Source organism: Amblyomma americanum, chromosome 3, assembly GCF_052857255.1.
Source record: "Amblyomma americanum isolate KBUSLIRL-KWMA chromosome 3, ASM5285725v1, whole genome shotgun sequence".
NCBI classification, from domain to species: domain Eukaryota; kingdom Metazoa; phylum Arthropoda; class Arachnida; order Ixodida; family Ixodidae; genus Amblyomma; species Amblyomma americanum.
Genome location: NC_135499.1, coordinates 189,802,997 through 189,815,325, shown reverse-complemented (window position 1 = coordinate 189,815,325; position 12,329 = coordinate 189,802,997). Strand labels below are relative to the sequence as shown.

Genomic DNA, 12,329 nt, shown 5'->3' with positions numbered 1-12,329 from the left:
CGCAGGCAGTATGTTTGAAGTGAAATGAATATCTGTGGTCGTTTCAATCTACTGCATTACTTCCAGCACTGCCGTACTGTGAAGAAAACGCTGGATTTTCTATCGCAGCGTGTTCACTTTCGTTGATGAGTGCACACCGATTTTGAAGCACTAATACACCTAACGTATAGGGAATAAAATTGAACCCTTGTAATTTACTTTCGCCGAACATTGAACTAGCCGATACTACACCACTCCATATAGCTAGATCGGCCTTTTATACCCTTTTTCTGCAGTAGAAGGTTCCCAATTATTAAAAGAAAATTTGCACACATACCCCGCCGCGGTGGCTCAGTGGATAGGGCGCTCGACTACTGATCCGGAGTTCCCTGGTTTTAACCCGACCGCGGCGGCTGCGTTTCTATGGAGGAAAAACGCTAAGGCGCCCGTGTGCTGTGCGATGTCAGTGCACGTTAAAGATCCCCAGGTGGTCGAAATTATTCTGGAGCCCTCCACTACGGACCTATTTGTTCCTCTCTTCTTTCACTCCCGCCTTTATCCCTTCCCTTAAGGCGCGGTTCAGGTGTCCAACGATATATGAGACAGATACTGCGCCATTTCCTTTCCACCAAAAACCAATTATTATTATTATTAAAGGCCTTGTCATGAACCAAACAAAACTAACCTTGTTCCAATTTTGGCAAATGTCAGTCCTGTTTTTCGATTACTTGGGTCTTCAGTTTTGTGAAAATAGAGCGCTTTCAAGGAATAACCTAGTATCGCAAACATTTTTTTTTTCAGGCAGCACTCAGCAATAAAAGACGCCCTTTTCTATTGCAGTATGCATGTTTATGCGTACTCGTTGTACCACTGGCAATGACAATATTAAGCTGGCATAGGAATTAAGTCTTCACAGAGCATAAAACCGTTCCAGCCCGGAGATAAACGCTGAACTAGAGAAGCAAAAGCATGTTTTAAAGAAGTAAGCTCATACTCACCTGAAATAGCAAAATATGAAAAGTGACAATAGCAGCGCGACCAGTGATATAGAATATCCCGTAACGTACAAGGAGTTCACGAGGTTTCGGAACTGAAAAAAAAAGAGAAAATATCCATGAAAGCGATGTATAAATGATGCGGTAAATTTTTTAACCAATATTCAACTGCCTTATAAAGTAGTGTTTTTCTTACATGCATATCACTTTTAGTTTTTGTAACTATTTCATGATATCATGTATATCGCTTTTCTTTGTACATAACTACAGCATAAATGTTATACATGAATTTGATCCATAATACCGAGTTGTGTCGCCATAATTATTTTTGCATTTCTAGCATGGGCCCAAATTAGCCGAGAAAGCTAAAAGCGCAGATGATTCGAATGTATCTTTTTACTAGCCATGCGAATAAAACTGACTTAATTTGACATGATTTGATTTGAAAACGTTTTGCATGTTCAGCGACAATTAGCGCGCCCAAAAACTAAAAAAAAGAATGTGAAGAAAAAATGATTTGCCCTTTTTATGAGGCGTATTCGAAAACTTAACCAGATGGATAAACTTCCCACCCTCCGAATGAATACCGCACCACTAAAATAATTTAATTGGACGGAGTGGTTATGTATCTTGCGCTTAGGATAATTTTAGCGCGCGGAATTTAAATATTTTGAAAAGCTCTAATGAATGCCCACACAATGTGAGCCCACCCGCTCACGGCCCTGGTTTTCGGGGCTTGTTTGTTGAGGAGATCGTTGTGTCTATTACAAGTTAAATAGAAAGAACCAGTGTTATTTCTTTCGGTTGTGGACGAAAACCTCCAACAGCATTTGTGCTGTCTGTGGAAGTTTGGTCAATGACCTGTTGAATGACCACAGATATATACCAATACCTGCTCAATGACCCGTGATTTCGTTGGCGCTCTCGGCCGTATACTGTTGTTTTGCCAGATCGTGACTTGGTGAAAAAGTGGAGCAAGTAGGAAATAATCCTGAGACCTAATGAACCAATAAATAACTGATAGCAGAATGCATAGGGCCACTGCTCAACAAAACACCAACACGGGCAAGAAGAAACACAAGACAAGTCGCTGTTTGCTTGCGCGGTGAAAATGAAATATATATTCTAGAACAATTAAGACACCAAGAAACCCGCCTTTCTGTGTTTGAAACAGCTTTTGTGAGCAGTGGCCCCGTGTATAGACGGCAGAATGCTGGGCAGTCGGTTATCCGTACACTGCCAGTCAGTACTGTCGCCAGCTAGTGTCATAAATTGTTGGTTGCTTATCATTTCAGGGCCCGGAAGGCGTCATCCTCTTATACCCGGGTCCCAATGGTTCCTGCATGATGTCTTGTTGTGACAAGATGGGCTTATGATTTTACGCACACGGTACGAAATTCTGGTTCAAGTGTCGTGGGACGACCAGTTTATTGTGGAAGATCTACTTCGCTTGCTTAAACGCTCTACCACCGACCGCTCTCAAAGCTGCATCTTTGCTCCATGCGGTAGGATATCTCGTATAAATAGGATACCATGGACGGGCTGTCGTTATGACTCGTCTTCCTTTGCGGGTACTGGCCTGTTTAGATCTATTTCTGTAGGGTTCGTGCTCTAAGCATGCTAGGTGTAGTTCCACGTAAGAGAAATCAATACAATGTGTCTATGTGGCGTGTCTCAAGTGTTAATATTTTTATCTCTCCGTTTTATTTGGGCACCTGCGGCCCCCGGATCTCGGCTGCTTCTTGCCTATAACACTTCCTCTAGGCAGTGGCTGAAAAGACACCTTCTCGGTTTTTAATTTTGCGCTTTGTTGGTCGCTTTGATGCGAACCATATGCACGGCAATCATCCTGGTGCGATCTGCAGTATTCGCTTGCTACAGCTTCGGGACACACGGAAGCTTGCATTCCGCGTCGATCCATTGCGGAATGTATGTTTCGCAAGCCGCAAAATAGGGCGTGGTGCCTCCCGCCGACATCGGCGAGAGCTGCTTTTCGCGCCTCTTTGTTGGATCGTTGAACGAAACGCACCGTGTCTGGCTTCTTATATCGAACGCGCTGCGTCTCTGTTTTGGTCTAGGCGCCATCGTCGCGACGTTTTTCCTACCGTCCACGGCTCCTTACAGTGGAGACATCTATGCTATTTTTGTCGCCAAGCCAGTGAGAAACGCCAATTCGGTGGAAAAATAAAAACTGCGGAATCTTCTCGACAATTTTCCAGGGTATTGACAAGTTTTTGGTTTTGATGAAGGGCACTCCGCAATTGTACGTGGCGCTTAACTATTGAGCCGTAAAGTTTCTGATAACCGCTGGTCCTTAAGGGTAACAGAGTGGATTCTAAGAGGAGGCAAATGCCGCAGGGGGCGGCAGAAAGTTAGGTGGGCGGATGAGATTAAGAATTTTGCGGGGATACGGTGGCCGTAGCTGGCAAAGGTTAATTGGAGAAACATGAGAAAGGCCTCTGCCTTGCAGTGGTCGTAGTCAGGCTGATGATGATGATGATGATGATGATGATGATGCCAGCTGGCGAGAAGGGAACATGACGTACAGAGCGCGTCAGAATGGTCCCAGGCAACTGGGTGTGGTTTTGAGCCATGGAGTAGGGCATTTACAAAACCCCCGAAGCTCAAGGTCCCTCTAGGGGGATAGAGGCAACCTTCTCACCCCTGAGAACCTTGACAGCTTGGTAGGTAGCTTAAGTGCCAGATTATATTGCTAAAAAGCAGACCCTGTGGCCTGGAACTTTCGAAGCCCCCTGTGCATACATCCTGGGAAGCCCTTCATACAAATAATAAATAGCAAGCGCATCGATAATAGAGAAGAAATCAAATAACACTGATGAGTAACCCACAGAGTTTCCTAGCTTAAATCTGAAGGTACACCTGGCGCCAGAAGTTTCCGGCGCACAAGTGTCGCCGAAAAAAGCATTTCCGTGCAGCCTGGGCAGAGAGCCTGAAAATGACAGGGGCTCTGCAGAGTTGCCTCACTAAAGCATAGACGTTTTCATTTTATTGTATATGTAGTGGCCTCCACAATATTTACGTTTCTCTCAACTCGCGTGCCCTGCAATCTTTCGACCCGAAAGTGCATTTTTTTCTCGACAAACATGCTAACCGATATTCTAAAATAATCTTTTTATGGACCAACTGTGCCCAGTGGTAGAACGATACCCCTTGCACACTTTAGTTTCTCCAGCTATATTAACTTCACCTGAAAGCTCTGCGTGCTTTATTTAGGCAAATACAATAATCATTCACAGGCTACCTTATGAGGTAAAGTTTTTAAAAATTAAAGAGGGTTATAATTATTGTCAGCGGATATTGTCGCACCTTTCCGTGCAACAGTACGAGGACAATGCCGCAACAGGAATTTGATGAAAGTATTAAAGAAAAAAAAATAATTTCCGTGATTTGACATTCTTAAGTTTACACAAAAAAATCGCGATAAAAATTCCAAGCAGTGTTATTTATCTGCAGTCTAAAAAGAAAAGTATGAAGCGTGCCTTTCTACAAACAACCGAGGCCGTTATTTTTATCTAGTTTATCCTGCTAAGTTGACACAAAATCTTCAGCTTTTGCTATGACACTGAAATAATCGAGAGCACATGTTCGCGATAGCAGAAGGAGTGAGCCGTCGACATTATATTGCCTCGCTGGTGAGACAGACCTGCAGGTCGTGGGTGTCTACACAGGCCGTGTAGTTGGACCATATGTGTCCGGTAACGGGATGGCGGAACCAGGTGCCATTCGCAGTACACAGCTTGTGTGCTTGCCCTTTGAGGATGAAAAACAAAGAAATATACATCTACCTTCAGTAGACGTGAGAATAACCCCAGTAGAACCTTGTTTGTTTCAGACGAAACACCTTTCTACGCTGACGCCAAATTACGAACGATGTGCGTTACAGAATATAAGTCAATGGAAACCAAAACACAGTCATTCCTCGCGCGATGTTCGGAAATGTCAGCGTAATTAAAGTTCCGTGAGTGCCGACCTTCACTGCGTCACACAGCTGTCAAGAGTTGGGCACAACCATTACAAAAATTTATTTAGACAGTCTATAGACTGTCCATAGACTTCTGTCTATAAAGTTTATAGACTCTCTACAGACAAACCCTAAACGATAGTCTATAGGCAATACAAATCCTATAGACAGTCAATAGACAATCTATAGATTTACGGCCATACACTTTTAGTAGACATTTGTCTATAAACAGTCTATAGGCTATGAATAGACAGAAATATATATATCTATAGCAAAGCAATAGAGTTAATAAGAAGTCTATAGACTGTCTATAGACCATTTTTATAAGGGAAGAGAAATAAATGGAAGTTCAAAAAGTTTTTTACTGGTATAAGTGCTTTAAAACCGCAGCTCAGCTCGTCACCTGCGAATTTACATGCTCTTAGCACGACCCTAACGGACACAAATGACGCCACTGAGCTGCACTGCCAACTAAGCGTCATTACTAAAGTATGGCTGCCATTGCATTAGAGCCAAAGGTATATCCAAAAAAAGAAAAAACAATAGTCGTGGAGTCACTCACTGGACGAGAGAAATCCTGCCACGAACTGTGGACACGGAGCAAACACGGTTTGACCTGGTGGCGTATCGTCCCAACAGTTCCAGCCGTCCCATGTTCGTGGACAGAGGGACTCGTTCGCACCTGTCGGCAAAGAAAGATCGACACAGCGCTCAACATATTACGCTCACCGGTTCACTGGCGACCATATCGCAGAGCGCTTACCAAGCTCGGGAAATGGCTTGAGGAGCACGTGCTCGAGGCAGTGCTTGAAGTGGCCGATCTTCTCCTGCCACATCCAGTTCTCCCCTCTCGGGGAACTCTGCTCCCAGGGAACATACTCCCCTATTTCGTTGGCGATGTCAAGCAGCAGCTTCAGCTCGGGGTCCTGCAAAGACCGAAGAGTTCTGTGGTTTTTGTCCACCAAGGCGGCCTATCAATTCGAAGCTCGCGGTGAAGCTCATTTTGTCCTTTAGCGAAATATTCCGCTCGTAGTCGGCTCGGAATCCGCGCATAGAAAAATATCGCTCCACGACGGAGCTATTTGATGGAGGCACATTAGTGTGACTAACGCTAGGCCGGCGCACACGGCTAAGCTACACAGAACTGCGCGTCGTCAAGAGTTTCGCAAGCTTTTGCAAAGAGAAAGTTCAGGAGAGCGCAATTTTGCAAAGTAGAAAAATTTAAGCATCGAGTGCAGCACTCATATTAACATAGTATAAATCTGCGTTCAGAGGTCCATTAGGCAGCTAAAATGTTGCGGCTGCGACAGGCCAAGGATTATACTATACGTATGACTGTTTTTTTAATTGTCATGGCAAGGACAATTAAAACGCAGTATATTAGAAAATATAAAGTCTGAAGAGCCTGCATGCCCGCCTAAGACAGTTGAATTGAACTTCGTTGTGCTGCACTCATTAATACGAAGTCTCGCACATAATCTTTTTAAGGCAGGCCATCAGGTTGCACTCTGATGGCTGGTCTGTACACTTTTCTAAGCTAAGACCTGCCGCTGCAATTAATAGGATCAGCGCTGAAAACAAGCGCCACTACTACACCATATTTGCGTTATATGGCACTCCAATTTCTGTGAGATATTTGGTCACAGGATGCACTGATTTTATAGAATACTGTCGGCGTGCTCGCTGAGAGGGATGATAAGATGTCATCGTATCTCTGTGGCTCTCAGTGAAAGCTCACAGCTATCTTTTTTTTATAGGTGAAACTTTCGTTTCCGTTTTCCGGTTACCTTGTAAGGCTGATAACACAACCTCTATGCCCGAAATATTCGCGTTGCAGTTTTGCGTGATGTTTTCTTAACACTTCCACAGTAGTGTCGTAACTGGCGTTCAACACTACTGCAGTGATTTTTAGGCTTCCACGAGCGACTCAAACGCATTGTAGCAAGTTATAGCTGAGAACGCTTACGTAGTACGGGGATGTTGTGCATGCGTCGTAGTTTCCCATTGCGTCTTCCCAAGAACCCTTCACAAGGCAGTGGTAATGCGCTGTACCTGCGTCCATCAGAGCACATCGTAAGCTACTATACGAACAAGGAAAAGTTCTTTTTTTAGCAATCGTTCAATGCAAAAACATTTGGCAAACAATTCTACAGTGGCTACAGCTGTACATAGTTCAGGGAACAAATTACAGGCACTGGCTTAATAAGTCGAACTCAAAACTAGCTTGCGGCATCAATTTGCCTGAGGGTGATGTTTTTGAGAATGTTAATGTGTAATTTATAGTGCCCTCCAAAGAGCAGTGTGTCAAAAGGAATAAATTTTATGACTCCTGAGCAAAAAGAATCATGTAGGCGCGCAACCTTTTCAGCGAAAAATCTGCGCCCGGACCGGAAGTTAAAGATGGTGCGGAGAAGTGCTCGCGCCAATTCGAGCCGCACCTACTCTGGCCTCAAGCTCAGTATTATGGATAGTGTAAATGCGGCAGCCTTTTACACTGAAAATGGTGAGTCCCGAACTCAGCTACTTTCCCGTCGATGGGACAAGGACTTATGCCAACCCGTCCTTTGCAGGCTGGGATTTGCGCATCGTAGTCATCGCTAGTGGCCACTATAGAGGCCCGACTCCTTCATGCTGCCGCGAATCGTTGCTCCTATTTTCGTGTGCTTTGTATAACGCCGTCGGCAAGCGGGCTTATAGACTTGCATTCCTTGCTCAAGACGAGACCAGAGTGGTCTGTAACTGCACTAAGCAGACGCGGCGCTTTCTACGACGCTGGAGATAGTTGCCGATGTGTCAGGCGTCTTACAGAAGGCTCATCGTAACGTTGAAAATATGCGCTAGCGAGAGCGACGTCCTTTCTTAAGCCCGACGTCTGCAGAACGCCCTTGCTGCTATCGCCGCCACCGAATTGTCGGCTGTTTTTGGGTATCAATTCATAAAAAAAATCGCCCTAGATTATCTCCAGTCTGATTATAAGTCGCATACCGCCGTGCCCCTCATCCCCATCACGCGACAATATATACCTCGACTCTCAACTAGTTGTATCCACTTCCGGCTACAGTTTCTAGCACATGACGGTCGACGCAGGCAGGACGACAATCTTCAGCCTAAATCTCATCGATATAAAAGTGAGCATCATGTGCACATCGGCCTATTCCGGAGCCCAGACACCGGGATGACAGATCGACTGAACAGGCAGCTCCACTTTCTAGGCTCGTCGCTGACTCTGCACCACTTGGTGACCGACTGCTTCATCACAGTCTTTCGAATAGCAGGAATAAGGCAGCTCACAAAATCTCATGCCTGGTGCTCATGCAGTCTATCGGCTGCCTTTTTTTTTTGCTTGACCGTGCACGACACGAAGTAGAAGTTCCTGGTTGGGCTTACATACAAGACTAAAATGGTCGAAGCTTCATTCATTTGAATATCTAGGTTGAAAGCTTCGACAATATGCCAAGCCGTTGACCCTGATCTTTCTTACTATTTCTGGTTCACCAAGGACGGAAATAGTATCGCATAGGCGGCATGAGTTGCACTGCTAATGACCTGTTTCTACGCTTATTTCACGGCTCGGTATCTCGATCACTTCCTTTTGCAAATTTACCCTGAGATAATAGAGGCTTAAGTAAAAATAAAAGCGAGTAATTTTGAAGTCACGACCGGATAATTCAGTTAACAGGAAGCGCTTATTCCTCTCCGCGCTGCGTTCCTGGAAACTGGACGATCTTCACAGAGTAAAGCACGCGGAGGCGATAATTAATTCGGCCAATCTTGGACATGATGGGCCATGCGGCTCGCTAATTGCCCACGCAAACGCACCAGTACCTGCACTGAAGTGTTTTAAGTCGCGGAAGCTAACTAAACAAACCAAGCCGTAGCCATTAGGAGGCGTGGAATTAAGCGCAAAAGCCCCTCATCTATGACAAGACGAGACGCATGAAAAAAAGGCAGAAACCCGTATCTGCCAAAACCGATTCTAGCGTACGCTTCGCGCAGTTGAGCTGTGCACGCGCCACATCTTTCCTCCGTCTTTCTCTGCCGCTTTTACAACTCGTAAGAAGGAAAAAAAATAAGGGCAAGTCTTGCTATCTCTAGTCAGTTCAAGCATCAAATCGTCGTGCGCATACTGATAAGCACTCTAAAACGGCATGTTACTTTATCTAGAGCAGGCGTGTGTTCCCACCGCGCAGTTTATCTCAGGGCTAACGTATCTTTCTTTCTTTCTTTCTTTCTTTCTTTCTTTCTTTCTTTCTTTCTTTCTTTCTTTCTTTCTTTCTGTCTTTCTTTCTTTCTTTCTTTCTTTCTTTCCTTCTTTCTTTCTTTTTCTTGTTTAATTTTCCTTATTTCTTTCTTTCTTTGAACGTCGGGCAAGCTGGAGGCAATGGGAGGAAGCTCGGTTAAGTTAGGAGGAGCATCACGCCAGCTTTAGCCAATGGGAAGCAGGTGGCAGATGGCACTGATTAGTCGCGAGAGGTTGCGCTTTGAGGGTGAACCACGTGCAACCGTTGTTACCGTACAACCGTTGTTCATGTTAGAATAGCTCTTACACGATTCGGTGAGGCAACTTAAGAACATTTAAAAGAAGAAACCTCGAACCGGGAGCAACCTTAGCGTTATAAACATTAGAGAATTTTAGCTTCACGTACGTAGAGGGTTCACGTACGCAAACGTGAAAAGTCTACGTAGCTTGCACGCAGGTCGTTTGAAACCCTTATAGTTACACGTACGCGAAGTACGCTGCACGTTACGCCTAGCGCCATCTACTAAGAAACACGGACACTGGTTGTAGCCTAAATCATCCAAGACAAGTCTTTAAGCCGAGCCATTCATAGCGAGACCGTTGCTATGACGACAACCAACGCTACTTCGTCAGGCTTAACAGCTGAAAAATCGCCCTTCTGTCTGAAAAACAAAAGCTATTTGTCGCTTGGAACCTTATGCGAGGGTAACAATGGACAAATCGAAGGCGAATACAACAGTTTAGAACACGATATCGCCTCGAGGGATTAGCTACGAAGCTGTTATCGCTGTGAAGCAGCGGGCAGGGCGCCGCCATGTTTGTCAACGCTATGTACGCAAGCAACGCAAAGACCGCAACGTAAAAATCCGAATCTCACGTACGTACGTGAGACTCACGCAAACCCTTTGCGTTCTGCGCATGCGCACTGGTCACCCGTAAGAGCTCTACGTACGTGAAGCCTCTGCGTACGTGAAACTAAAACTCTCTATTTTAAGATTCATACAAAATATTGTTTTAAAAACAAATGGTAACATTTACTGTGCATGCTATAACCAAAACAACAATGCACCTTTTCCACAACAGCCTAGCTTTCGAGCACATGAAAACATTTGATAAATTCAGAATTGTAATAAGTATGGTAGGATTCACAATTAGTGTTTACTGGGTAGCTCGCAGGCGGCGCGTGAGATTTTTTGGTATTTACAATACTTTCAAAAGCTCAGGGACGTATTTAAACCTTTTCAGCCACGCGGCACATCACTTTCAATTCAATTCAAATCAATTCATTTATTTCACAACATATATACATGGTTGGAGCTCTTGGGCAAAAAGCTGCTCGGGGCAGCTTGACGAGGCCCAAGAGACCATAACAAGGTAGACCAGTGCAGATACATGATTGCAATATGACAACAAAACAATGTTATATGCAATGTTGTGTACAAGGAAAACACGGCTAGTGTATACAATACAAAAACTGACTCTGTATAAAACATATCACATACTCAACATATTACATGTTCAAAAACCAACTATCGTAGGCGACGTAATCTTGCAATGGAAGCCATTAATTGATAAAGAAACACATACATTTAGCATTTTACAATGCATTTAGAAATTGTTCCCGCAAGTCGCTTCTTGTGGGCTTAGCGTTAAATTTAAACTTGTTTAACAGTGAGGGTAGGTTATGTTTCAATGACTGGCTCTTATAATTTGTTCGGAAACGGGAAACGTGCCAGATTTGTGTGTTTCGTGTGGATACGACTGGTTCGTGGGGTTGTAGTGAAGCGGCGGCAATTAAAAAGTCATGAAATGAATTAGTCAAAGAGAAGTGTGTACGCAAAATTCGGAAATCGTATAATGAAAAGACAGGAATGACCTTATAAGTTGCGAAAAGCGGGCCGGCATGTGCTAAGCGTTCATGATTCCAGATCTATCGTATAATTCTTTTTTTTTTGGATTGTAAATTTTTTTGTTTATTTGTGTTGGTTGTCGTGCTCCAGACAAGATTACAATAGTTGATATGTGAAGAAAATAAGGCATGGTATATTTGGAGCTAAACGTGTGTTGGAAGGAAAGTGCGACAACGCGAGGCGACTCCAGCTACAGCGGAGGTTTTTTTTTACATATATTAGCAACATGCAAATCCCAGCTTAATGTGCTGTTGAATGTAACTATAAGTATTTTAAGTGATTCTACGATATCAATGTTCTGCGCTTCATAGGTTATGACATGATTTGATTGAAACGTGCTTTCTTATTGAGACAACAAAGACAGCACCAGAATCGCTTGAGTGACAATTAAAGACGCGGTTGTATTGCTCCTGCGCTGCTATCCGGCTTTCTCAGCACGAATACCAAGAACAGAGAACATGGCAAAAAGAGAAGCGAAATAGTAGTGAGCTGCACATTGGAATCAACGCCGACCATTGGTACTGCTGCCACACATAGTCATCGCACCCACCCGAGGTGTTCACAATGCCGGGCAGTAGACCCGGACATGGCGCCCGAGCTGTGGTGCCCCGTGGCGTCGGAGGCCAGCAATGCCAGCCGTCGAACCTCCAGTCGCATCCAACTGCAGGCAGAGCAAGTGAAAAGGAATTGAACTAAACGCTGTACGGCAGACGTTATGCATTATTATTGCGAAAGCACTGTATTCCAGACGCACCAACTCCGAGCAAGCATCTTGTCACCTTGTTTAGTCTTGTGCACCGAACTAACCCGAGCTACTTGGGTAAGCTCGGCTTAGTTCGGAGTAGCGTCGCGCAAGCTGCAAACGATAAGAATAAGGTGGAAGTGAAATTAATGATTAGACGCGAGAGGTTGCCCGGGAAGAGCCACATGGGTCGACTGATCCCTCCGGTGGCCGTGGTATAGAAACAGCCTGTGAAGTTGCGCATCGCTTAACCGCTGCGCCACTACGCTGGTAGTGGTATGAGGACTCGCCGCGATCTGTGAATGTTAAGTAGAGAATGACCACTTCTGCAATATGGGCCTCAACCCACTAAAGCTATCGCGTCATACCCTTGAGGCCGAGCATAAGTGTCCCCTACAATTGACGAATAAGCACATGCTATCGCACATCAACTCGGCTCAAATACACTAAACCACTACCACTTTTTTGTCAGGTTTACGAT

At 44.6% G+C, this 12,329-nt stretch overlaps 1 protein-coding gene across 1 annotated transcript in view; it reads right to left on the bottom strand.

Moving 5' to 3' along the window:
• LOC144125687 (calcitonin gene-related peptide type 1 receptor-like) overlaps window positions 1–12,329 on the bottom strand; it is a 114,866-nt gene that overhangs the window by 11,058 nt on the left and 91,479 nt on the right. The window contains exons 5-10 of the mRNA XM_077659303.1: window positions 11,657–11,767; window positions 6,923–7,008; window positions 5,720–5,882; window positions 5,519–5,638; window positions 4,639–4,745; window positions 978–1,069 (exon numbers count right to left, since the gene is read on the bottom strand). Of these exons, the coding sequence (XP_077515429.1) occupies window positions 978–1,069; window positions 4,639–4,745; window positions 5,519–5,638; window positions 5,720–5,882; window positions 6,923–7,008; window positions 11,657–11,767 (679 nt within the window). The remainder of the gene's footprint in view (window positions 1–977; window positions 1,070–4,638; window positions 4,746–5,518; window positions 5,639–5,719; window positions 5,883–6,922; window positions 7,009–11,656; window positions 11,768–12,329) is intronic.